Source organism: Argentina silus, assembly GCF_951799395.1.
Source record: "Argentina silus genome assembly, chromosome: 7".
NCBI classification, from domain to species: domain Eukaryota; kingdom Metazoa; phylum Chordata; class Actinopteri; order Argentiniformes; family Argentinidae; genus Argentina; species Argentina silus.
In genome coordinates this window covers 12,516,272-12,542,725 of record NC_139661.1, presented here as the reverse complement: position 1 = coordinate 12,542,725, position 26,454 = coordinate 12,516,272, and the positions used below count along the sequence as shown (strand labels likewise).

Genomic DNA, 26,454 nt, shown 5'->3' with positions numbered 1-26,454 from the left:
GAAGCAGCTGGAACAGAACAGACCAGAACAGACCAGAACAGACCATACAAGAACAGACCAGACCAGAACAGAAAACAGAACACACCGGAGAACGGACCAGAGAACAGAACAGAACTTCACAGACCAGAACATCACAGACCAGAACAGAACAAAAGGCACTTGGGAGAGAGATTTGAAGAGTGTTTGGACAGAAACATCAACGTGTCAAGTGTGTGTAGACGTGATCAGCTGTCAGCCTAGCGACTCTTTAGAGACGTCCCACGTTAATAGGTGGAATAATCACTTACTGTATAAATTACTGTTAATTATGCCTGGGTACTTTAAAGCACTAATGACCATAGTAATTTATTCTGGAAGCAGACGAGAGTGATTGATGTAAGTGATTGATTGCGGTCGTATGCTGAACCGGTGAGGTGGTAAACGGAGGGTTTAGTTTCCACAGAGCCGGTGTTTTATCCGAGGGGTAGAGAGCTAGAGAGAGGTGCGGTGTCCAGCTGGCTTCTGTCAGCTCTGATAGGCCCTCCCCTGGGTCGCAGGCTGATTGACAGCTCCAGGGCTGAATGGAGCAGCTGGTTTGGCAGTGTGGAGGCGGGCCTTACTCCTCATGTCATGTCTGTGTCTGAGCCAATCCCAGGGGAGGAGAGAGGGAGCGAGTGATGCTGATAGGTGGTGTGAGGGAGGAACTGACTTCCTGTTTGTGTTTTCTAGGAGGTTCTAGCGACCGGGAGCGCTGCAGCGACGGGTGACATCAGAGTGTGTGGTGTGTATGTGTGTGTGTGTGTGTGTGGTGTGTGTGTGTATGTGCTCGTGTGTGTGTGTCATTAGTACGACACCTCACCTGAACACTGAGATACTGTATGTGTGTGTGTGTATGCGTGTGTGTGTGTGTGATTGGTACGACAACTCACCTAAACACTGAGATGTGTGTGTGTGTGTGTATGTGTGTGCGTATATATATGTACAGTATGTATGTGTGTTGGTTCTCTGTGACTGACTTGACACCTGAGCTCAGCGCCTGTGTTCTGTTACTCAAACAAAAGCCTCCAGATCAAACAGGTACATCACACACACATCTCTCTCTCTCACACACACACACACACACACACCAGAGAGCTTCCCCTCATGTCAAGTGTGATTTGTAGGCTGATGAAACAGCCTTTGGTTTGTGTATACAGACTGTGACACAGCAGAGCCCTGGAGGCTGGCTTTAAGTCTACCTCCACCAGCCTCTACCTCCACCAGCCTCAACCTCCACCAGCCTCAACCTCCACCAGCCTCTACCTTTTAACGTTTAATTTGCTGACCTGCTATAAGAATCTCCATATCTCCCAGGAGGCATTCTGCCAGGGAGCTGTCCAGCTGCTGTCAGGACTCACAAGTGAAAACTCCTCCAACAATGTCAGTTTATATCTCAATAAACATCTCAGATCAGCTCTCTGAGGCCCAATCCTCTGGTTTAGTCCCTCTGTGCATCTTAGTCCAGTTCCCTAATCCCCCGTGCTATTTTAATCTGCAGATTATTATTTGGAGGAATCATTTTGAGGTGTGTGAGGAAGCGTGTTAGGGGCTGCCCCGCACGGCTCATCTCAGCCCCACTGCCGCCTCTGTGCTTTTGGGTTTCAATGAAGGATTAACAGGGAGAAAGGGAGGGAGGGAGGGAGAGACGGAGAAAAGACGTTCAGATAAAGAGCAGATTATGTCGACCAAAAGCTTCTTTTATATTGTCATTTACTGGTGATCTGTCGCTTTATTGTGTTTTAATGAACCGGTGGTGGAGAGAGAGAGGAGCTCATCATTCACAGAGTCACAAAGACACACAGATAATCACCTCTCTCACACACACACTCATCTGTCTGTCTGTCTGTCTGTCCCTCCTTTCTCTCCTCTCTCCCAGGGTTGTCATGTGTCTGTCCCTCCCTCCATCCTACTCTCCCTCCCTCCATCCCTCCCAGGGTTTTCATTAGTCCAGTCTATTGTCCCTCTCCGCTCGTGTGTACTTTTTGGATTTGGGTGGAGAGGCTGAGATTAAGTGAGCGCTGACCTCAGAGTTCACCGCCCCCCCCGCTGTTGCTGGTGGAGGGGAGCCCCCCCGCCATCTCTTCAGGACTAAAAAACTAAGACCACACTCAGACCAGAGGTATTCTACTTCAACACTTGATTTCAGAGCTAGCAGCAGGCTAGGCCTGAGGTGGAGGTACAGAGGCTACAGGGGAGGCTGGTGGAGGTGGTGGTACAGAGGCTACAGGGAGGCTGGTGGAGGTGGAGGTACAGAGGCTACAGGGGAGGCTGGTGGAGGTGGAGGTACAGAGGCTACAGGGGAGGCTGGTGGAGGTGGAGGTACAGAGGCTACAGGGGAGGCTGGTGGAGGTGGAGGTACAGAAGCTACAGGGGAGGCTGGTGGAGGTGGAGGTACAGAGGCTACAGGGGAGGCTGGTGGAGGTGGAGGTACAGAGGCTACAGGGGAGGCTGGTGGAGGTGGAGGTACAGAAGCTACAGGGGAGGCTGGTGGAGGTGGAGGTACAGAGGCTACAGGGAGGCTGGTGGAGGTGGAGGTACAGAAGCTACAGGGGAGGCTGGTGGAGGTGGAGGTACAGAAGCTACAGGGGAGGCTGGTGGAGGTGGAGGTACAGAGGCTACAGGGGAGGCTGGTGGAGGTGGCAGAGGCTAAAAATAACAGCTAAAACTCTGAATTCACTGACGAACATCATAACGCTTACACTTACGCTTTCGTTTTTAACAACAATGTTGTTGGCGATCAAAGATAGTTATTCTATCGTTACTAAATATATTGTTTAATTTTGCCTTGACATGTTTACATAGTGGCGCCGCCAAGTTCACAGCATGGCACAGAAACACTATTCCATTGTTTGGGGAGAACGCTAGATACCATTCCTCATCCCATTCCATGTGCTACAACAATGTCCTCCAATTTCTACCTCCACTAGCCTCCCCTGGTTTGGAGTGTATACAATAACATGAGCTGCTGTTCTGTGGCTCTCAGTCTTCAGCTGGAACAGAGGATTGGATGATAAGACTCTGTTGTTCCTCTGGGGCTGCAGAGCAGGCGAGGCCTAATCCCCTGTCTTTCACTCAGCCCTGAGCCCACCCTGCTCTCTCCATGCTAGGCCCTTCAGAGAGACCCTCGTCTGCTCTGCCAGACTCACGGTGGGCCGGGGCTCATCGCCTCACTCCACTCCCTCCTTCTCAAAACTCATTGGTGGAGAGGGTCTGAGGTAGCTCCTCCCTGCCTGGTCTTCTCCCATGTGTTTTAACAAGGAGGCAAGGAGAGAGGAGAGAGGAGGCAAAAAGAGAGGAAAGAGGAGAGAGGAGGCAAGGAGGCAAGGAGACAGGAGAGAGGAGGCAAGGAGAGAGGAGGCAAGGAAAGAGGAGGTGAGGAATCAAGGAGGCGAGGAATCAAGGAGGCGAGGAAAGAGGAGGTGAGGAGAGAGGGGGCAAGGAATCAAAGAGGCGAGGAATCAAGGAGGTGAAGAGAGAGGAGGCGAAAAGAGAGGTGAGGAATCAGGGAAAGACTAGTGAGATCCCCCCCTAGAGAGGGGCTTTGGAGAAGAGCCTGTAGAAGATCATGGGAGGTAATGCAGGCCGATCTGTCAGTGCTATGTCTGGCTCTCCCCTCTCAGCGCCATCTGGTGTCAGATCAGAGGAACAGCAGGCAGGCTCACCTGCATCTGAGGAACAGGGCTTAACACCTCATCTGCCAACCAACCCAGTGTGTGTGTGTGTGTGTGTGTGTGTGTGTGTGTGTGTGTGTGTGTGTGTGTGTGTTGGCGTGGGTTGTGAAGCATGTACTGTAAAAGGGTTTGACTTTGTGTGTCATCTGTATTGACTGGATTTCCAGCAAGGATTTGAAATGGATAACAGATAGTGTGAATATCATTCACACTATCACAGGTTCAGGCAGGCACAAAGACAGACAGTTCAACTTCAAGGTTTATGGTCATGTCATTATGTCCTTGCTGTGAATCCAGTCAGTAAAGAGGAGAGAGAGATCACAGGGTTAATTCTGCTCTGGGGGGGAGCAGACACAGTGGTGGGGAGGGGCATTGCAAAGTCACTTTGCTAAAGTGAAACTAAAGCAGAGAAACATAACAGGGTATTGTGTACAGGAGCAAACTCTTCAAATCTTCCTGGACGACAACACAGAGCCTCTGATCACACAGACACACACAGGGGAGTAGAGATGTACCTTAGAAACATCATTGTTTATTATAGTATGATCCACTTTGGCTGTCACATGGTGAAACTACAGTATGTGTGCCAAAATAGATTAATATCATCTCAAAGCTATGTCGATAACTCAAGTTTAACTCACCAACTGCCAAAGAACTCCAGAAGACGGAAGTGTTTTATGTGGTATTTACCTAGTAACAACACTTTAATTGGCTACAGAATGAAGCATCATCATTTATGCATTTCTGGTGAATAAATTTAGAATGTTGACAATTTGGGCGGCACCAGTGTCCCAGATCAGCAGCTTGCCAAGCCTGTAGAAGTGGCCTGTGACGTCTGCTCTGGGACCAAGCTCAAGGCCCTGAAGTCCTGTCTGGCCTCTTACTGTGATACTCATCTGGAGCCACACCGAAGAGTCAGCGTTTTAAAGAGACACAAGCTGGTGGATCCTGTGGAGAACCTGCAGGACAGGATGTGTCAGAAGTGACATCTTGAGCTCTACTGTCGGACGGACCAGACCTGCGTCTGCATCTTCTGTGTCCCAATGCCACGCGACCCACGCCAACATGCCAGCTGAGGTGGCATACGGAGAGAAGATTTCAGAGCTGGGGACGATGATGTCAGAAATGCAGCAGATGATGCAGACACGACTTCAGAAGGCTGGGGAGTTTAAATGCTCCGTAACGATCAGCAAGAGAAAAGCAGAGAGAGAGAGATAGCGGAGAGCGTGCAGGTCTTCACTGCTCTGGTGCGCACTGTTCAGAGAAGCCAGGCTGAGCTCATTGAGGTGGTTGAGGAGAAGCAGAAAGCAGCAGAGAGACGGGCTGACAGGCTGAAGGGCTTATTAAAGATCTGGAATAGGAAATGACTGAGCTACAGAGGAGAAGCGCTGGACTGGAGCAGCTCTCACACACTGCGGACCTCCTCCAGACATCCCTGTCCACCCCTCCACACACCAAAGACTGGTCTGAGGTCAGGGTTCACAGTGATCTGTGTGTGGGGGACCTGAGGAGAGCTGTGTCTTAGCTGGAGGAGATGCTGAATGAGGACATGGAGAAGGTTCCTGAAGTCAAGCTGAGGAGGGTTCAGCGGTGTGCTGTAGACTCTGGACCCGGGCACAGCACACCCCTGTCTCATCCTGTCTGAGGCACGGAGATGCATGTTCCCAACAATGCAAAGAGGTTTGATGTTGCCATCAACGTGTGAGCCAAGGAAGGGGTCGGATCAGGGCGGAGTTACTATGAGGTGCAGGTGAAGGGGAAGACTGGCTGGGTGGTAGGAGTGGTGGAGAGTCCATCCAGAGGAAGGGGATGCAACACCACGACATGGATTACGCCCCTCTCCCCCCTCATCTACCCCTTCCTTCTCAATCCCCCCCCCCCCCCCCCCCTGGTTCACCCATCCCCCTCCCCTCATCCACCCCTTCCTTCTTGTTCACCCCTCCCCCCCCTCATCCACCCCTCTGTCTGAAGAAGCACCACAGCATGGATTGTGGTGTGTGATGCTGAAGAAAGGAAATTAATATCAGGCTGCTGCAGGACCCTCTCCCCCTCTCCCTCAGCAGAAGCCCCAGAAGGTGGGGGTGTTTGTGGACTATGAGAAGGGGCTGGTCTCCTTCTATGATGTGGAGGCCAGGTCTCATATCTACTCTTTCACTGGCTCCGTCTTCACTGAGAAACTCTACCCATTCCTCTCCTCAAACTAATGACGGAGGTGAAAACTCCCCCTTTGATCATCAATCCAAACAGGCACAATGGCAATTTGTGTTGGTGGTAACAGGTGAAATGACCACAGCACTGGAATGAAATGTAAAAAATATCTTAGTATGTGCACCAGAAATAATACCAAATATACCATAATGTAATAATGACAAAAAGTAGATCAAATGTATTTGTAATAACGGTTAAAAAAAAAATACTTAGGTCCTTCAATTAGGGGGGGCGGTGGCTGGGCAAAAAAAGAAATATATATATACAATGCCTGCTGTGAAAGGCTAGACACAGCATTGGTTGTATATTACCATGATGGTCATTTGTAACTAAATTGTATGGATTCTCTTTCTCTTTTCTAAGCTCTTCTTCTGTGTTGTCTGATCTGATAACATGAGAATAAAGTCTAAACACATGAGACGTTGCATCTGTCTTGTTTGATTTGGACACATGTTGCTGTGACCAGCTGTGACCAGCTGTGTACAAGCATATTTAGTTGTTGTTATTTATGTATTTATTGTTGTTATTTTTATTTCATAACAACTGATATAATGATTGTAATTACTTGCCATGTGTCCTACAGATTGTTGCTGGGGGTCAAAGGTCAGAGGTTAAGACATGGCCTTCATCCAGGTATCAATTACTATCTGACATCCATCTCCACTCCCAACAACAGGAGTGTGTGTGTGTGTGTGTGTGTGTGTGTGTGTGTGTGTGTGTGTGTGTGTGTGTGTGTGTGTGTGTGTGTGTGTGTGTGTGTGTGTGTGTGTGTGTGTGTGTGTGCGTGCGTGCATGCGTGCGAACACTGGGTTCACTCACAGTGCTGATATGAGATGAGAGGAGGATGATATATAGATATGGCCCAGTGTATCCAATGATTCAGTGTAATGTCATATCTGTACAGTATATATCTAACAGCCAAGAACCAAAACATGACAATTAAATAATCGTAATTCATATGGAATATAGTGTTCATAGATAATCTTTAGTCTCTGATCCATACAGCCTACCTACCTACAGCCTAGGACCCCCCCCCCCCCCCCCCACCCCCGCTCCCCCCCTGCCAAACCTGGCTGTGTATTGAGATCCAGACTCTCTCTACCAGCATCTATAATCCAACCAGCACTGGAAACCACTTAGACAGCATCTTCATGAAGTAGAACGCTAATGAGGAGCATGTGTCTGAGAGGAGGGTTAGGGGAGGGGGAGGGGAAGAGGTAGCGGAGGGGGGAGGTAGAGGAGGGAGAAGGGGGGATGTAGAGAGTGAGATTACAAGCAAAGCAACTTTTGATCTTCTTTAAAGCAGCCTGTGAGTATAAGACTACAGGATGTGTGTATGGATTATTTTGATAGGATGAAGAGGGTGCTATTGGTTCAGTGATGAGCAGCTTCTTTATAATGTTTTCTTTAACCATAATCAACGAACACTGATAGATGCTAATGATGCTATGCTCTACATCGTAGGTCTAGTCCTACACTACCACTGATTAATGGACCAGATACAGCAGAATCCACCACACACACACACATGCACGCATGGACGCAGACAGGCAGGTACATGCACGCACACACACACACACGCACACGCGCACACACACACACACACACACACACACACACACACACACACACACACACACACCTCATTTCCATGTGTAAGAGCTGGTTGATGATTATTTGATGGTGATGTGTTGGTGTGTGTCTGGTAGGGGGGGGGGGCGGTGGGGCACCTGGAGAGGCTCAGCTGGGGGTTATTAACACCCTGGCTGGCTGCTGCTGCTGCTGCTGCTGCTTGTTAGTGAAGCAGGGGAGGCTGGGTGAGGTAGAAATTGGAGGACGGGCTCATTGTAATGCATGGAACGGAATGAAGAATGGTGTCAAACACACACGTTTGATACCATTCCTCATTCCATTACATGCATTACAATGAGCCCGTCCTCCAATTTCTACCTCCACCAGCCTCCCCTGCGCTTGAGATGGTGGTCTGCTCTGTCAACATGAATCTAAAGACACATTTCATGTTATATTTAGCTGAGATAATGAACCAGCAGGAAGCAGTTCCTTTAGATGCTATCTAACTAAAGCTGAGCACAGCCTCGTATTGTAAATGGACGGCCGATACTGTTCTCATTTATAAAGATGAGGGGGGGGGGGCAGGGCTGGGGGGGCTAGGCGTGTGTGTGGGGGGGGGGGCGTAGTAGTACTAGACGTGGGTACACGGCTGGGGGGCTAGACGTGGAGGGGGGGAGGAGGTACAGGGGGGGTGTAGTTGAACTAGACGTGGAGACAGGGCTGGGGAGGCTAGATGGGGAGGGGGGGGAGGAGGTATGGGGGGGTTGTAGTAGTACTGGACGTGGGGACAGGGTTGGGGGGGCTAGATGTGGAGGGGGGGGTATGGGGGGGTGTAGTAGTACTAGATGTGGGGACAGGGGATGGCATGGAGATAGGCTTTATCTGACGTGGCTCATCAAAAGGGAATTAACAGAGTTAGGGAGAGGGGGTGGGGGGGGCAGGGGGGAGATTGGAGGGGAGGGATGGAGAGAAGATGAGAGAAGACAGGAAGAAGTGGCTAAAAGGACAGGGGAAGAAAGAGAGGAAGATAAGTAAAGAGAAGAGTATTTAATCAGTCCTCGTAACTCAAAATTATTCTAATCTAATACCCTCGCCACTAAGAAAACACATTTCCCAAACTGATGTAACGGAGCGGAACTTGAGGAGTGAGTTTTCCGTCTCAACTCTGTTCCACCTACAGCTGAGAGAGAGAGGCTCAGAGCCAGGCTGACAGAGTGACATGGTGTCATGGTGACATGGTGTCATGGTTACTGTGATGAGGGACACGTGGCACCAGAGACGACTACAGCCTCAGAGATCTGACAATGCATGTTCATTATCATAGTCATTTAAATACTATAATCCCATGTTCCGCTTCAGTCAATGGACATGCAAAACACCCTCTGGAAGACGGGTGGAGGGTGTGTTTGTGTGTGTGTGTGTGTGTGTGTGTGTGTGTGTGTGTGTGTATGTGTGTGCAAGAGCCGTGTGTTCCTGCGTGCATGTTTGTGTGTGTGTGTGAGTGTGTGTGTGTGAGAGTGTGTGTGTGAGTGTGTGTGTGTGTGTGTGTGTGTGTGTGTGTGGAGGGGTGTGTTGGTGGGTGTGTGTGTGTGTGTATGGAGAGAGAGAGGGGCGCTGGGGTGGGCTGGATAGCGTAGGGACATAATGTAGAACTAATCCCCGGCAACAGAAAGGGAAATGGAAACACAAGCTGGTTCATTTCATCTTCACTTCTGGTTCACTGGAAGACTTGATGAGGTTTAAATGAAGCAGAATGAGGAGGTGGAGAGGAGACGAGAGGAGAGGAGAGGAGAGGAGAGGAGACGAGAGGAGAGGAGAGGAGAGGAGAGGAGAGGAGAGGAGAGGAGAGGAGAGGAGACGAGAGGAGAGGAGAGGAGAGGAGAGGAGAGGAGAGGAGAGGGGAGGAGGAGAGGACACCCAGGCAGGGCTGACGGTATCATGGAAGCTGTGTTCTGTTCAGAGGCTGAGCCCCCCAGGGGAACTGGGCTGCCCCCCCCCCCCCCCAGACCCTGGCCCGCGGGGCTGACTGAGACATAGAGAGAGACCTGGGTGGTGGGGTCCATGGTTGGGGCTGGGGGATTGAGGGGCTAGGGACTGGGGGGTGTGGAGGGGGGACATGGAAGAGAAGGGGCATGAGGAAGCTTTAATATGATCATCTTTGAATTACATCTCTGAATTACATCAGCCCCAGCACAGTCTCTCCTGATCAGGAAACAAGTTGATCAGGCATGTTATTGGCCCCCTAAGCCTCTCTCTCTCTCTGTGTCTCTGTGTGTCTGTCTCTCTCTCTCTCTTTCTTTTCAATCTGACACAGGTAGGGTTTAATCCTTCTCACCTCACCTGATTGGAGCAGAGACACAGGGCGGGAGAGAGCTCATCAGGTAGGCATGATCTGTGCACCCTGAAACCTCTATAAATGCTAACTACATGAGAGGAGAGAGGGAGGGAGGGAGGACTAGGGTGTCAAAGTCAAAACAATTGTTTAACTTGATATACCAACACAGTTGCATTGGAACTGTAGCCTGCTGTATAACTTAGACTCAGTCCCTTATACGCTCATGCTTACGGGCCTCCCTGCCCTGTGGCTGTCATTTCCTGTCACCAGTCTGCAGCACAAAGAGGTGTGAGTGACATGATGACGCTCTCATTTAGCTGACAACACCGCCCTCTACTGTTGGCTCGTCATCATTTCATGGAGCGTATTCTTCATATGATTTATGTGTGAGTTAAATGACACTGCAACTCCCTCACAGTGTATAAAGACAAATATTAAACAATATTTGGCTATTTTCTATGAACCAACCACATATCAGGTGTACTATCGTCGTATTTCTGTCTTAGAACAATAGGCGCAGACTGTGTTTCTACTGCCTGTAGGCTTGGCCAGAGCTCAGTAACCGATCCAGACATCATCACGTAAGACATGCACACTGAGGCCAGAGTTGCTGCTTGCTAATGAACAACGTAACACAAGTACAGTGCAGGCAACAACAACAATAACAACAACTGTAGTACAGTAAAACATACTTTATACACACACATACATGACAACGGTTCTTACCCTAATCAACAGAGGGTTGGTCAGCATGGAGTCCCTGACCACGCCAACCTGAGCAGACTGCATCTAGGTTCAGGAGGATCACACTTTGGGGAAAGAGACGGGATTAGGAATATTACAGAGGGTTATGACCAAGTATAAGGTTATGACAAACAAGCCCATAAATCCATCATCACATAAACGAGTGTACAGCAACTTGTAGGCTACTTTACCTTGGTAAGAAAGACAAATTCAGCTTCTTATAAGGGGAGCTGGCATTCAATGCCAGGAGTCAGTTTTAACTAGCTAGCTACCTAGACTACTAGTCTGGTGAAATAACTTCAAAGACGTCCCTTTGCTACAAAATAATTAGCCAACTGTAACAATCTAAAAACTTAAGAAATAACTCTAGGTTCGTTTTGTGTTTGTAGTTTACGGACGAAGAACATCTGCGAAGAGCACGTACCTGTTTCCTGTTGGTGTCCTCCGTTGTTATGGGAACGAGACGCTACACTTGATGATGGTGAGCTAATGAAGGAGGATGTTGCTGTTTTTATCACTTTAAAATACTGTTACAGGTTTCTTATTCATTAAATACATTAGTTAATAATTAGATTCGTTTTTTCTAATGTTTCAAATACACTTTTACGAGCTTTCTTTGGCTGTATCTAAATATAGACTTATGTTCGACTGTTGGCACACTAATCCTGGTGTACTCTTCCACGACGGCAGGGGGCAGTACAGCCGTTAGACCCACGGCTGCTACCACCGGAAGACCGGCAGGGGGCAGCACAGCAGTTAGACCCGCGGCTCCTACCACCGGAGGATCGGCGAAGAAGCCAGTTGCCTGGGGAAGCATGCAGACTGCAGATGGACCGGGAGACACGGAATATGCCACGTTCGTCGCTTGCCAAGGTGTGTTGGTTATGGTTTTGTTTACATGCGTTACGGGAACATGTGCCATACACAGTCGTTGTTCTCCTGATGTTTGTTTTATCGTAACTATATAGTGTAAACCGTCGTCTCACTAAGCTTATACTTTGTCTTCAGAAAGTCGTTCCAGCGCTCGTTATTCCACTATGAATGACTAGTTAGCTACCTCTTGCTAATCAGCTAGCTTCTAACTAACCCACACTAGGCGCTACTAGGCTACGTTTGCTAGCTATTGGATGGGCTGTGTTTATGTTACAATGCACTGTATTTTCTGATTCTCATATGTTGACTTACTAGCTATGTTGACGTAACGTGTAGCTATGCCTAATCAATTTGTGATAAAGTTATGTGCACCTATTGAATAGTTACTGGAAAACATGAATGTTGTGTGTTTCAGGTAGGCTGTGCAATGGAAGGACGTGGCAGCGAGGACTCCGTCCTGATAGAAGTACACCGAGCATCGCCTCTTTTGTATGAAGATGAACTCCTCCCGTCTCAGGCCGCCACAGACACAATCAGTAAAAAACTTAAGAAGAAGACGAAAAAGCCACGGGACCTGGATGAATCGGGTACCTCCGGTGTTTCTCATGGCTCCGTGACCGTTACCGCTACCGCTTTGAACACTGGCATCGTGCCGGAAGAGGACCAGGTGGACGCGCACAAACCGAAGAAGAAGAAAAAACGAAGGTCGTCTCCACAAAAACCATCTCCACATACACAATCGACACATACAGCGCCAATAGATACAGAGGAGGAAGTGGTGGTGGAGAAAGAGAGGAATAAACAGAAGATGGACACGTTGAAAGAGAGAGAACCGAGTGTGGCTGGAGAGACACAACAGGATGGACAGATTGCTTTAACGGAGGAGAAGAGATCCGAAAAGAAAAAGAAGAAACAGACATTGGACATAACGGATCCAGACCTGACGGATCTACCGGTACCGGAAGGCACCAGAAGCAGTAAAAAACCCAAGAAGAGACGGACGGAGCCAGAGGGGCTTGCCGTGATGGTTCTGTCAGAACCCTCCACACTGGACAGTGAGACAGCCAAGGGAGGAGAGAGGGGTGAATGTCAGGTGAAGAAGAAGAAGAAGAAGAAAAAGAAAATGTCCAAGCTTCATGAACAACAAGCAGACCAGTCAGCAACAGAAGCAATGGTGACAGAGATTAAACAGACGACGAAGAAGAAGAAGAGAGAGAAACCGCCACAGGAGGACCAAGGGGAAGACTCTGTGGCGCTGGGAGATACCAGCAGTCAGAAGAAGAAGAGGAGGAGGAGGAGCCAGGGCAGAGAGCTGGAGGAGGAGGGGACAGACATTGACGTGGAACCTATGAGTGGACTGGATGTTTCCAGTACAACCATGGTAGACAGCGGGACCCAACATGGAGGGGTTGACGAAGAGGGTGATTTGAAGGAAGAAGACTCGAGGTGAGTAGATATGGAGGCCAGGGGAGGCTGGTGGAGGCCAGGGTTATTGAACTGTTGACCCATGTGTGTGTCTGTGTGTGAGTCAGAATTCAGCTGGACTGGCAGGCTCTGAAGGAGCTGAAGGAGTTCATCCCCAACGTGGAGCTCAGGTCCCCAGATGAGATCCGCAGGCTCATCAAGTACGACCTGGACCGCTGCAAGGAGTTCAAGAAACAAGGTGAGAGAGCTGGCTGATCTTTCCTCCCTCTCTGTGTCTATCCTCCATCTCTCTCTCTCTCTGTCTGTCCTCTCCATTTCCCTCTCTCTCTCTTTCTGTCCATTCCACCTCTCTCTATCTGGTGTTCTCTCCAGTTATTCAACTGTATAATGTGTTGTCCTCTCCAGGTATCCCAATCCGCAGCGGGCGGTACACAGAGCTGGAGAACCAGAGGATCACTAAGAACGTCCATGACTTCCTGGCTCTGACGGGCATCGACAGCGCCACCAAGCTCTTCTTCCCTCTCCGCTTCAAAGACGAGGAGGCTAGCATCAAGAAGGCCAAGGCACTCTACAAGTTCCATGAACGATTAGGTATGTGGCCTGGGATGGTCCAGTGTTCTGGTACCAGTACCATGGCCTGGGGTGGTCCAGTGTTCTGGTACTAGTACCATGGCCTGGGGTGGTCCAGGGTTTTTTGGGGGATGTGGGGAGGGTTTTTGGGTGGGTGTGGAGGTTTTTTTTGGGTGGGTGTGAAGGGTTTTTTGGGGGGGGGGGTGTGGAGGTTTTTTTGGGGGGAGTTGTGGAGGGTTTTTTGGGGGGGGGGGTTCTAAAAGATGAACTTTTCACTCATCCAATGTTGCATAGTGGATGAGTATTTGAAGGATGATTTGTGATGTGTAAGATTATGTATGTTAAACCAATGAGGTGATTGTTAATGTGTGCTGTAATGTTTATAGCAGCAACCTAACCCTAACCTCAGCCCTAACCCTGACCCTAGCCCTGTTCCTAGCCCTGTCCCTAACCCTAGTCTTGGCCCTAACCCTAACCTTTTCTCTCCTCCCCAGCGGAGGGCGTGCCCCGGCTGTGGCACCAGGTGTACGTCAGAGGCAGGAAGATGTTTGACGGCTCCAACTACAAGGGCAGGTGAGACAGCTGTTAACATGGCAGCAGAAACACACAACTGTTACCATGGCAGCAGAAACACACCACTGCAGATGTCTGTCTCCTGGTGCTGATGTAAAGAGGAAGTGATGTCTCCGGTCAGTGGTGTAAGCAGGAAGTGATGTGATGTGGCTCCGCCCCCAGGTTCACCTCCGAGGAGCTGCAGTCATTGAAGAAGCTGCAGACGCTGCATGGAAACAACTGGGCCCACATCGCTGAGCTGACAGGCCGCAGCAGCGCCGCCCTGGAGAAACGGTTCTCTCAGATGGGTAGGCACACGCACGCACACACACACAACTACACACACACACACACATCTTCTGGTCCAAGCATAGCCCCAGGTCCTAGCATAGATTTGTTTTTCTTATGATGACTGATATATAGATGATTCACTTACTTAAAATTTTTTATTTGTTGTAAGTCTGGATAAAGGCGTCTGCTAAATGTCTAAAATGTAAATGTAACACACACACACATGCACACTCACTTACCGACTGTGTGTGTGTGTGTGTGTGTGTGTGTGTGTGTGTGTGTGTGTGTGTGTGTGTGTGTGTGTGTGTGTGTGTGTGTGTGTGTGTGTGTGTGTGTGTCAGCCACCAACAGAGGGCCGTGGAGTGAGGAGGAGAGGGGGAGGCTGCTGGAGGCGGTGAAGGAGCAGCTGGTGGAGAAGGCAGAGGCAGAAGACCCAGACACCATCCGGAGGGACCGGCTGTACCACGACCTGCCCTGGAAGGAGCTCTCTCTCCGGGTCAGGACCCGCCACTGGGTCCAGTGCAGGTCCAAGTGGTCCGTCAGCTTTCATTTAATCAACTGGGTTGTTATGTTGTTAAATATGTTTTTTTTCATAAACATAGACCACATAAGTGGAAGCCATGTATTTTAAAATCATCAAGGATAGTTAAAGTTTAATTATGCTGTTTGTGTCTGTAGTTTTTAGTCTGTCTGTTGCTCTGAGTGTCTGTAGTTGTGTCTGGTTCATGTCTGTAGTTCTCCTGTAGGAGTGTCTGGTTCATGTCTATGTCATGTCTGTAGTTCTCCTGTAGGAGTGTGTCTGAAGTTCTGTCTGGAGGAGTGTGTCTGTAGTTCATATCTATAGTTCTCCTGTAGGAGTGTGTCTGTAGTTCATGTCTGTTGTTCTACTCCAGGATGGCCATCCTGAAGCATAAGATCGCTGTGGGTCAGCCGGTGTTCAGTGGGGGGCGGAAGGCAGCTCAGGCTAAAGTGGATCTGATCAGAACGTAAGAACGTGAGACACACACACAGTCGCACCCACCATTCCACATTCCATTCCATGCATTACAACAAGCCCGTCCTCTGATTTCTACCTCCACCAGCCTCCCCTGGCAGACTGTCTGAATACACCCCCCCCCCCCCTGTCTCCCTTGATGTAATCACTGATCCAACATGATTGGTCAAAGTCAGCTTTTCACTGCAGTACTTTAACCAAGTTGTGATTGGCTGATGTGTTGTCCTATCAGGCTGTACGCCATGAAGGTAGAAGATGCTGCTGACATCGACTGGGAGGAGGTGGCGTACACCATCGGGTGAGACTCTTCTCCTCAGACTGCATGTTGAGGGCAGCACGGTTGCGTTTCTAGAGGTGTCATCACTGGTGATGTTTCACTAACGAGGCGTTGTGTGTTGTCTCCCTCAGGAATGTGACTCCCTCCTACGTTCAGACTCACTTCTACAGGCTGAAGATGTCCCGTGTTCCTCTCTGGGAGGGAATGCCCTTCTGTGGTAGGTGGAGAGATGCATGCCCTTCTGTGATAGGTGGAAGAGGAGATGCATGCCCTTCTGTGATAGGTGGAAGAGGAGATGCATGCCCTTCTGTGATTGATGGAAGAGATGCATGCCTTGTATCGCCTGGTCACACCAGAACTGTTTGTCAGTAACGTTAACATTTAAGTAATTTAGCTTTTATCCAAAGTGACTTATAAAAAGTACATTTGTCTAAATTCACTCAATCAAGTTCTTGATTCAAACTAGTTTTTTATACTAGTTTTAGGTTTTTTCCTCAGTGATAGGAGTTGGCTATGTAAACAGCACAAAGATCTGTGGTGACCAGGCTAGTGCTGATGCTAGCACTGCGTTACTTCCTGGATCCAGACTGACATGTTTGACCTCTCTGTCTTCAGAGGTGATCGACTTCCTGTACAAGAACGCCCTGCCCTCTCTGGAACAACACCTCCAGAAGTTCAAGGCAGAGCCGCTGAAAGCACGGAAGAGGAGGAAGAAGAAGAAGGAGAGAGAGTCTCCTGAGGAGGAAGAGGAGATCAGAGGTGATCCTCAGGAACTCTTCCTCCTCTCTCAGATCTTCGCTCAAGAGGAAGAGGAGGGCTTCAGCGAGGTGAACAACGTTAGATGAACGTATAAACTGAAGTGTATGAATGTGTGAAACTTAGCAACAGTAACCATAGAGACAGATGAACTGTTATTCGATGGACTACGAAGAGAACTGGAATGTCTCTCTGTGGCGTCAGGGCAACCCTCAGTCTCACAACCACGGAACACCAGATGAAATTATTTGTTAATTAAAAAAAAAAAAAGGTTTAGTATTGTTTTGTGATCAGCGGACATTTTAATCAAAGAGACAAAGATTTAGAGGCAGACAAACATTCTGCTTGACAGGTCCTGATTGGTCTGAGAACTAGGAGGTACATTGAGTTTTGAACATATCTCTAAAAAAACTGTTAACTGTTTATTAAGAGTGTTTTTTTTTTGTTTTTTTTTAATGGGTTTGATGAGGCGGTGGGGGGGGGGGGGTTGATTGAATCTGAATCTGAATCTGAATTCTTTTATTTGGTCAAGTATATTTGCACACACAGGAAATTGACTTGGTGAGGTTGGTGCATGGACATAAAAAACAAATAGCAAATTGAAAATAGCAATTGATTTGTGCAGTGAAAGATCACCAAAAGTGACTTCAAAAAATTGTTTACAAGAATACTCTGTTTAGCTGTTTATACTGTTTATTAGGCATCTGTTAAATTCCCTGATTTAACCAAAGTCACATTTATAAAGAACCCTTCCTATATTTTTGTAAATAAATGTCTTTAACGGTGAACAGATGTGATGTCATCATGGCTGAGGAGGGGAGAGAGACACACAAGACGCTTCAGCTCAGTTTATTTATAACAGAGGAACAGGGAGTCTGAGAGGGATCCCCTGTGTGTGTGTGTGTGTGTGTGTGTGTGTGTGTTCAGACGTGCAGCCCCTCCATGGCCCTCTCCAGCGGGTCGCTGCTCCAGTACTCGTGGTCCCAGCCCAGGAACCAGCCTGTGAAGGTGGGGGGCTCGTGGCCCTGTCTGAGCCTCACTATGGGGGTCCGGCTGTCCCTGTTGGCCGGGTCCGTCTCAATGTACCGACCAGCTGAAACACAACAAGCAGAGGCAGTGAGAGCAGGGTTCAGACTACTGGCAGTTCACCAAGGTTCCAGCCTCTCCATAGGACACTAGATTACTATATTCTATATTACACCAGATTATTATATTTTATATTACACTAGATTACTACATTTTATATTACATTAGATTACTATATTTTGTATTACAATAGATTACTATATTCTATCTACTCTTATATTCTGTTCCCGACGCCCACCTGAGACCATCCCCTCAGTCTTCTCCTCCTCATGGGCCTCTTCTCCGATCCACACAAACACCTGGGAGGGAAGGAGGGAGGGAGAGAATGGTCATGTGACCATGAGTCAGCAATGCATACAGCTGATCTGGGCCTTCTGTAGAGGCCAGGGGAGGCTGGTGGAGGCACTAATAAGTCACACAGGTTTGATACCATTCCTTATTCCATGCCATGCATTACAATGAGCCCAGCCTCCCTTGGCCTCTACGGTCCCCAGGTGGTACAAGTTGATCAGGGGAGGCTGGTGGAGGTAGAAATCAAAGGACAGGGTAATTGTAATGGAATGAGGAATGATATCAAACACATGTCTTCGATACCATTCCTCATTCCATTCATTACAATGAGCCTGTCCTCTGATTTGTACCTCCCCTGGCCTGTACGGTCCCCGGGTGCTCACCTGGTCCCAGGTGTCCAGGATCATGACATCATCAGGGGCCAGGTCCTCCTGAGTCATCTCCCCCGGAACCTCCTCGATCTGGACACAAAGGAAGCAGCATTACTGACAGAAAGCAGCTTATTACTGACAGGAAGCAGCTCATTACAACCAGGAAGCAGCTCATTACTGACACTGTGGCTGTTTAACAGGGACGACCTTAGTAACGGGAGGCTAGTGGTGGTAGAAGCCTGTCCTCCGATTTCTACCTCCACCAGTCTCCCCTGCCGATGACAAGGGGCGAGGACTCACGATGAACTGTCCAGTCTTGTTGGAGCAGGCGAACAGACGGGGAGGATGGGTGTCCATCTTGTTCTTCAGTCTGGAGGAGGTGCGGTAGTCAGCCTTCCCTCCCAGAGAATCCCAGAAGTCATCTAGACACATACACACACATACATACATACATACATACATACATACATACATACACACACACACACACACACACACACACACACACACACACACACACACACACACACACACACACACACACACACACACACACACACACACACACACACACACACACAATTGTGCAAGAACAGAGGACAGTTAAAGGGGGATTCCTCCTGAACCTGTATAAACTGATACGGCTCTTATGGAAGCAAACTCTTACCTGGCTCCTCCCCCTCGGGGGTCTCGGAGGCGGAGCCCCCCAGCAGGTCAGTGAGCTGCTGAGCCCCACCCCTCTCAATATCACTGCTGCCTTTCCCCAGCCAAAGGAACCACGACACAGGCGTCACCAGCAGGAAGGCATCGTTAGAGTTCAGGTTAGAGGCCTCTGCATCCACCTGGTGGGGGGGGGCAGGTTTTATAAATGCAGGTCAGAGGTTAGCTGTGAGGAATCACATGAACATGCAGTGAAAATCAAGTATTTGTCATAAACACAGAATCCAGAAACCTTACACACACAAATCTCACATCCCTCTCTAAACTCCATCAATACAACAATACATGATGGTTGTGATCAAATCCCATATAAAAGTACAAAGAGCATCCAATGAGATAAATCATGTTAATAGAATATCTATTATAAACACTCATTCCAGGCAGTTCCAACTCAACGTGCTGGAGCGTATGTGTGCAACAACACAGGAACTCAACATTCTCACAAACACACTCTCCCTTCCACGTCCAGTAGCAGACCGCCTTGGTGGTGTGTTATTTGGAGGGTGTGTTTGTGGTCTGATTGTCTGTTGTGTTTCCACCTCAGGGCGCGGCCTCTGCTGGAGGCTCTCAAGTCCAACACTGCCCTCTGTGTCCTGGACATCAGGAGGAACCCGTTAGTGGGTCGGTACCACAGTGTACCTGTTAGCCTGTCTGTCTGTTAACCTGTCTGTTAGTCTGACTGTCTGTTAACCCAGCCTGTCTGTTAGCCTGTCTGTTAGCCTGTCTGCTAGCCTTCTAACCTGTCTGTTAGCCTGTCTGTTAGTCTGTCTGTCTGTTAGTCTGTCTGTTAGCCTGTCTGTCTGTTAGTCTGTCTGTTAGCCTGTCTCTTAGTCTGTCTGTCTGTTAACCTAGCCTGTCTGTTAGTCTGTCTGCCTGCTAGTCTTTTGTTAGCCTGTCTGTCTGCTAGCCTGTCTGTCTGCTAGCCTGTCTGTTAGTCTGTCTGCCTGCAAGCCTTTCTGTTAGCCTAACCACAGACAACGACTTGGTGAAAACTGTGATTGAGAACAGTCAACCCTCTCAGGTAGGGTGTGTGTGTGTGTGTGTGTGTGTGTGTGTGTGTGTGTGTGTGTATGTGTGTGTGTGTGTGTGTGTGTGCGTGTGTGCGTGCATGTGTGTGTGTGAGGATGTATTCATAGTTGATGCTTAGCATGTGTTTCAGGCGTGTACTATATACGCTCTATGTTTTGTGTCGTAGTACTCATGGATCATTTAGGTTAGGTACAGTACCTCTGATCCCGTCTCATTTAGGAGAGGTACTTCTGTTCCTGTCTCATTTAGGACAGTGTTATAACTGCTGTCCTCACCTCTACAGCCCTGTGTCATAACTGTGTTATAACTGCTGGTTCCTCACCTCTACAGCGCGTGTGTGTCCTGCGGTGTTGGCTCGGACCTGGAACAGCCGGGTGTCAGGGGTCTGGGCCTCGCCCCCCTCCCTGGACGTGCCCCCCTGATGCACCACCATGGGCCCCCCCCCCCACAGACTCATCAGGTGGGCCGGTTCCTTCCCCTGGATCACACGCACCTACACACACACACACACACACACACACACACACACACACACACACACACACACACACACACACACACACACACACACACACACACACACACACACACACACACACACACACACACACACACACACACACACACACACACACACACACACACACACACACACACACACACACACACTTCTTGACTGATCACATCTACACAGTATACCAGACAGGCTGAGATGAAGTAGAGCTGATGCCTCACCTGAACAGCTGCTCCTCCCAGCTCATCATCCAGCTGGGTGGCCAAGATGGCCGACGCCCCCACCTCATCCTGGCTGGAGGCCGTGCCCTGCCTGGGGAGGGACAGGAGGGTCAACACAACACACTCTTCTCTGCCCTTCATCACACTCTTCATCACACACTTCTCTGCTAAAGAGCTTCATATGGAACTGAATCCCTGCTGCTGCTGATGCCAACAAGATCATGTCATGTCTTTGATATCTAGAGACATAACAGCACCCTCCCTTTCTGTCTGCTCAGTCAGACCAGTTATTATATGACTGGATGGGTGGGACAACTGTCATCTAACAGGTTATTCTTCATTTTCATCTCCTCTGTGCCATAAGAGACCTGTATCTTCTAAAATGTTCAGTCTGTGGGATGTAGAATATCAACATTTTGTTCAGAGCACAGGTTTTATCCAATCAAACACAAAATGACTTAGAACAACAGATCGGTGGAGGATATGCCGACCCTCAACATAGTGAAATGCCCTCCGGTTGTGAAGACATAATGAAGACCTAGCAAACACACCCTGAACTAAATATCTCTCTCTCTCTCTCCCTCTCTCTCTCCCTCTCTCTCTCTCTCTCCCTCTCTCTCCCCCTCTCTCCCCCTCTCTCCCCCTCTCTCCCCCTCTCTCTCTCTCTCTCTCTCTCTCTCTCTCTCTCTCTCTCTCTCTCTCTCTCTCTCTCTCTCTCCCCCTCTCTCCCTCTCCCCCTCTCTCCCTCTCCCCCTCTCTCCCCCTCTCTCCCTCTCTCTCTCTCTCTCTCTCTCTCTCTCCCTCTCTCTCCCTCTCTCCCTCTCTCCCTCTCTCCTCCCCCCCCCCCCCCCCCCCCAGACCTACCAGATGTAGATGATCTGCCCCCCCCCTCCCTGCGTGCTGGTAGTTGTAGAGGATGATGTAACTGTCTCCCCCGTAGAACTGTCCGTAGGCGGAAGGCTCCAGCGCCACCTTGTCTGCCCCCTCCAGACGCCACACCTACAGGGACCACCACAGATCACAGGTCAGAGGTCAACACAACAGATACTATGTACTGTAAAACAGAATAGAATAGAATAGACAACAGATACAATAGAAGTCCTGTCCTGTCCTGTTGTCACTGTGGTGTATCCACCCAGGCCCCAGGGCTTTACTGATGTCACATGATATGGTTCAACATTAACAAACACTGCAAGGTGCTGCTCAGGTAACACCAGGTAACCTAACCCATCACCACACACACACACACACACACACACACACACACACACACACACACACACACACACACACACACACACACACACACACACACACACACACACACACACACACCACCTAGTCCCCCCCCCCCGCCACACCTGTTTCTCTCCGTTGCCCTGGTCAACCATGCCGTGCTGTGCGGCCATGGCGTCAGAGTCGTGGAGCGAGGACTCGTCGAAGTCCACCTTCTGGATCCTGGCGATCTTATTGGAGACGTGGACGGTGCCCAGGCCCACCTGGTCGTCTGCATCACGCCACACCTTGAAGAACTGCTGGAACAGGGGGGTCTCCCCACCCTGCGGCAGGATCTGAACCTGCGTGTGCTGGGGGTACCCCATCTTCTGGAGGAACCGCTCAGACGCCCCCATCGCAGCACTCCTCTCCTCCCTGTTGGCCTCCTTCCCTGGGGGGGTGGGGGGGTGGGGGGGGGGGGGGTGGAAGGGAATAAAATATGTCCGTTTTTACACAATTGTTTTTTAAAGTGTCTACTATTGACTAATGAAAAGAACAAATCCACTGGATTACAGGGTAAAACTTGATGTTAGAGAGGCCTGCCAACAATCGGTAGGTCGCTGGTTCGATCCCCACCCCAGGAGGGAACCAGGATGTGAGCTGGTGACTGGAAGGTTGCTGTCATCATATCTAAGGTACCTACCACTGCTGTTGTGCCCTTTAGCAAGGCACCAAACCCCTAACTGCTCCAGGGTCGCCGAATTTGGCTGACCTGTGCCCAGAGCCCAGAGCTCTGTTCTACCTTGGGGGTGTGCACATGTGTTGTCTCAGAGGGGGGATTGACCACATTCCAACAATTGAGGAGAATTGATTGCATGGCAAATAAACAGTCTTTGTTTCTTTCTTTCTTTCTTTCTTTCTATTTGAGTCGAGATGTTTGCCATGATAACTGGTCATTCTTGTTAGGCGTCAGCATTAGCTCTGTCCAGTATAGACGGAGCTCATTGGTCAGCTGCTGCTGGGAGGTCAGGTGACCCAGCTACCTTTCCAGACGTAGATGGTTCCGTTGGGGCCGTTGTCCAGGATGAAACATTCGCCAGAGTCCAGGTCGCCCTGGGAGAACGGGTTCTCTGCTGCTACTATGGTAATGTCCATGTCACCACTGGCATTGGACACCTGAGGGGGGAACATTTACATTTCAGGTGTTTTGAAGGTCTGTTTATAAGTGCTTATATAAGTGTTTATAAATGCTTATCTAACTGTTTATAAATGCTTATCTAACTGTTTATAAATAATTCTTGTTTATTCATCTGACCATTGCTCTCACCTTGTACAATTTGGCCAGCTTCCTATTGGACACATCTGTGGTGACATCATCAGAGTGGGCCTCAGGTATGTCTGGCTTCGGCCCTAGGATCTGTCACAACAACACAACATGATGTTACCATGACAACAACATAACACAAAACGCTGTTACCAAGACAACAACACAACACGATGTTACCAAGACAACAACACAACAACATAACAACAAGCTGTTACATTCAACACAATGCGTGTGTGTGTGTGTATGTGTGTGTGTGTGTGTGTGTGTGTGTATGTGTGTGGGTATGTGTGTGTGACACCAGACTTACCTCCAGCATCTTCTCAGGCTCCGCCCCCTCATCACAGATGTGCAGCTCGGCCCGCCCACAGCGCTCGTTGTCACGGATATTCTTTGACACCTGCGTGGCCTTCAGCCTCTCGAAGCGGTTGCTCTGGGAGCCGCTCCATTGGTAGATCTCCTGCAGCGAACAGATTAGGATTGTGAACTCCAGAACTGTTCCATTATTCAGGGACAAATGACACCACTACGCTGTTCATTCAAGGAACATGTAGCTCCACCCTCCTAAACGTCTGGCTGTAGCTCCAACTGAGGCGCTGGCGATGACCCTGCCCCTCTGCCGGTGCTCTTGTTTACAAAACACACATTTAAAGAAGCTACATACATATTCTAGAAGGGCTGTGGTGAAACTACATATAGTGTATCATATACCATATCTGTTATGGTAACTGTACCATATACCATATCATCATGGTAACTGTCATGGGAACTGTATCATGTATCATATTGTTACGGTAACTGTAATGGTAACTGTATCATATACCATATCATCATGGTAACTGTCATGGAAACTGTATCATGTATCATATCGTCATGGTAACTGTCATGGTAACTGTATCATATATCATATCGTCCTGGAAACTGACGCTGCCCAGGTCCAGGATGAAGCTGTCTCCTTGGTTGAAGCTGTCCCAGCTGACCTCCACCTCTGTTGCCCTGACAACACGCCGACCTCTGACCTGCAGCAGCCGCTCCATTTCCACCTCATTGGTGTTCACCTGCTTGAACCCTGAAGCCACACCCCCTTTCTGGAGGCAGAGACAACAATAAGATGATGAATGGATGAATGAATGTAATAGATGTATTATATTGTATGTTATTAATGATGAACAGGAGTAATGAATGAATGAATAAATACATCCATAACAATTGTAAGAGCAGTGATAGTGTTGTGTCTGTGTGGGAACATTACCATGTACTTCAGGCCAGATTTGAAGTAGCCGGCAAAGGTTTTGGACTCATAGCCTTGGACCTCGCGGTACTGGACCGGTTTGCCTCCCAGGAAGTCATCCATCTGATATGTGAAGATGGCCGCCGCACCGCTCTCATCCTGGGTGCAATCATTTCCTGCACAGACAGGAAACAGCTGTTCACGTCATACAAGTCTGTTCTCAGACGTGGGAGGCTTGTGAACACGTCTTGTGTGAAGAATCTGTGAAAGACTGATATGATGGATGGGTTCAAACCCGGGTCTTCCACGTGGATGACCCAAGCATCTACCATTAAACCAAGAGGCCATCCTCAAGGTCTGAGGGCAACACTGGAGTTTCTATGTCTCAGACAGGGCTACCTCGTCACGAGAGCATGACTCCCAACCACCTCCGCTACCCCTAGACCCGTTGTGCTTGGTTCTGTCTCAGGTGCTTAACTACCTAGACCCATTGTTCTTGGTTCTGTCCCTGGCTAGACCCAGTGTTCTTGGTTCTGTTCTGACCTTGACCCAGTGTAGCTTGGTTCTGTTCTTACCTAGACCCAGTGTTCTTGGTTCTGTCCCTACCTAGACCGAGTGCTCTTGGTTCGGTCCCTACCTAGACCCAGTGTTCTTGGTTCTGTCCCTTCCTAGACCCAGTGTTCTTGGTTCTGTTCCTACCTAGACCCGGTGTAGCTCAGTTCTGACCGTACCTTGCCAGAAGTGCAGGTCATACTGCAGGTGTCCAGAGCCCTGTTTGACGGTGTTGAGGACCAGGTAGGCGTCCCCGGAGTAGAACCCCCCATGGAGATTCTCTGGTACCAGCACCAGGTCCAACTTCTCCACCCTCCACACCTGCAGACCAGAGCTCTGGCCCGCCTTCTCAAACTCTGGGTGGTACACCATACTGAAGGAGAGGTAGGTAGGTAGGTTGGTAGGTAGGTAGATAGGTAGGTAGGTAGATAGGTAGGTAGATAGATAGGTAGGTAGATAGGTAGGTTGGTAGGTAGATAGATAGGTAGGTACGTAAATAGGTAGATAGGTCGGTAGATAGGTAGGTAGGTAAATAGATAGATAGGTAGGTAGATAGATAGGTAGGTAGATAGGTAGGTAGGTAGGTATGTAGGTAGTTAGGCAGATAGGTAGGTAGATAGATAAATAGGTAAATAGATATATTTACCTGCCCCAGAGTTGGGAGCAGGGAGTTGCCCCTCACAGTCTACAGAAGCGCTTCTCACCTTATCTATTTACCTAGGTAAATAGGTAAATAGATAGGTAGATAGATAGGTAAATAGATAAATAGATAGGTAGGTAGGTAGGTAGGTAAATAGCTAGATAGGTAGGTAAATAGGTAGATTGGTAGGTAAATAAATAGGTAGATAGGAGCTGGCCCCTCCCTCCACCCATAGAGCTGGCCACTCCCACCCACAAAAGACATGTTTGATCAGGAACTCATCCACCCCAATGAAGATTGAATAAAATTTAAAAAAACATTGTGCAATAGTAATAATAATCATGGAATTATGCATTTTAGGATAAAAGAATGCAAGTAGACTGTTATATATAATAATAATAATAATAATAATAATACCCCGAGGTAGGGGGACATGGGGACACGGACCTCGAGGGACGCAAACAAACGAGCCAAACGACCAATTAGACACACAAATAAAAGTTTCATGTTGGAAGGAATAGCCTAACTTTGATGTACTGAAGAGAGAGAGAGAGAAGGAGGACACACGACTGTAGAGAAATGGAGAAACAGCAAAGGAGAAAGAATAAAACGCTTATGTCAGTTCAAAACGTCATAGTAACGCATCTAAAAATAGGTACCTGATGTGCAAGTCTGCAATAAATAAATCGATAGCGTCGTCCGCTGCTGATATGAGGCTCGTAGATAAGGTGAGAAGCGCTTCCGTAGACTGTGAGGGGCAACTCCCTTCTGGGGCAGGTAAATATACCTTTCCTGCTCTTGCCCAGAGAGAGAGAGAGAGAGAGAGAGAGAGAGAGAGAGAGAGAGAGAGAGAGAGAGAGAGAGAGGAGAGAGAGAGAGAGAGAGAGAGAGAGAGAGAGAGAGAGAGAGAGAGAGAGAGAGAGAGAGAGAGAGAGAGAGAGAGAGAGAGAGAGAGAGAGATCTCTAGAGGTCTC

General features: G+C 48.9%; 3 protein-coding genes and 1 pseudogene across 5 annotated transcripts in view; 2 read left to right on the top strand and 2 right to left on the bottom strand.

Moving 5' to 3' along the window:
• Positions 1–10,615, bottom strand: part of cfap77 (cilia and flagella associated protein 77) — a 20,790-nt gene extending 10,175 nt beyond the window's left edge. Inside the window, exon 1 of the mRNA XM_083672733.1 lies at positions 10,531–10,615. Within this exon, the coding sequence (XP_083528859.1) occupies positions 10,531–10,593 (63 nt within the window). The 5' untranslated portion in view covers positions 10,594–10,615. The remainder of the gene's footprint in view (positions 1–10,530) is intronic.
• LOC310806926 (zinc-binding protein A33-like) lies at positions 4,232–5,964 on the top strand (annotated as a pseudogene). The gene is made up of 3 exons: positions 4,232–4,266; positions 4,477–5,522; positions 5,717–5,964. The product of its transcript is annotated as a zinc-binding protein A33-like (transcript).
• A 731-nt stretch (positions 10,616–11,346) lies between the features above and the next one.
• On the top strand, positions 11,347–17,074 carry LOC310806572 (uncharacterized protein). Of its 2 annotated transcripts, none has more exons than XM_083672721.1 (11): positions 11,347–11,421; positions 11,841–12,867; positions 12,954–13,084; positions 13,252–13,437; positions 13,911–13,989; positions 14,152–14,276; positions 14,601–14,793; positions 15,153–15,245; positions 15,486–15,551; positions 15,662–15,747; positions 16,146–17,074. In XM_083672721.1, the coding sequence occupies exons 1-11, from the start codon at positions 11,364–11,366 to the stop codon at positions 16,373–16,375; spliced, it is 2,274 nt and encodes a 757-aa protein (XP_083528847.1). In that variant the 5' UTR covers positions 11,347–11,363; the 3' UTR covers positions 16,376–17,074. The 2 variants fall into 2 exon arrangements, with proteins under 2 accessions (XP_083528847.1, XP_083528848.1); XM_083672722.1 differs by having other exon boundaries at positions 11,351–11,421; positions 11,837–12,867.
• Positions 17,075–17,119: 45 nt separating this feature from the next.
• gsnb (gelsolin b) lies at positions 17,120–26,262 on the bottom strand. Its single transcript, XM_083672724.1, is given in 17 exon segments — positions 17,120–17,379; positions 17,611–17,671; positions 18,047–18,124; positions 18,335–18,456; positions 18,702–18,876; positions 20,106–20,276; positions 20,519–20,609; positions 21,383–21,405; positions 21,407–21,517; positions 21,880–22,184; positions 22,777–22,909; positions 23,061–23,150; positions 23,368–23,517; positions 23,984–24,145; positions 24,310–24,464; positions 25,020–25,213; positions 26,140–26,262. Coding segments are annotated over 16 exon segments (2,190 nt in total). The 5' UTR covers position 25,213; positions 26,140–26,262; the 3' UTR covers positions 17,120–17,209.
• Between the last annotated feature and the right edge of the window lie 192 nt (positions 26,263–26,454).

Excerpts from the sequence above, each read along its gene's own strand:
- LOC310806572 (XM_083672721.1), top strand. The coding sequence starts at position 11,364 with ATGCAGACTGCAGATGGACCGGGAGACACGGAATATGCCACGTTCGTC. Across the intron at positions 14,277-14,600 it reads GAAACGGTTCTCTCAGATGG|CCACCAACAGAGGGCCGTGG; the intron begins GTAGGCACACGC and ends TGTGTGTGTCAG. Across the intron at positions 14,794-15,152 it reads GTCCAGTGCAGGTCCAAGTG|GATGGCCATCCTGAAGCATA; the intron begins GTCCGTCAGCTT and ends GTTCTACTCCAG.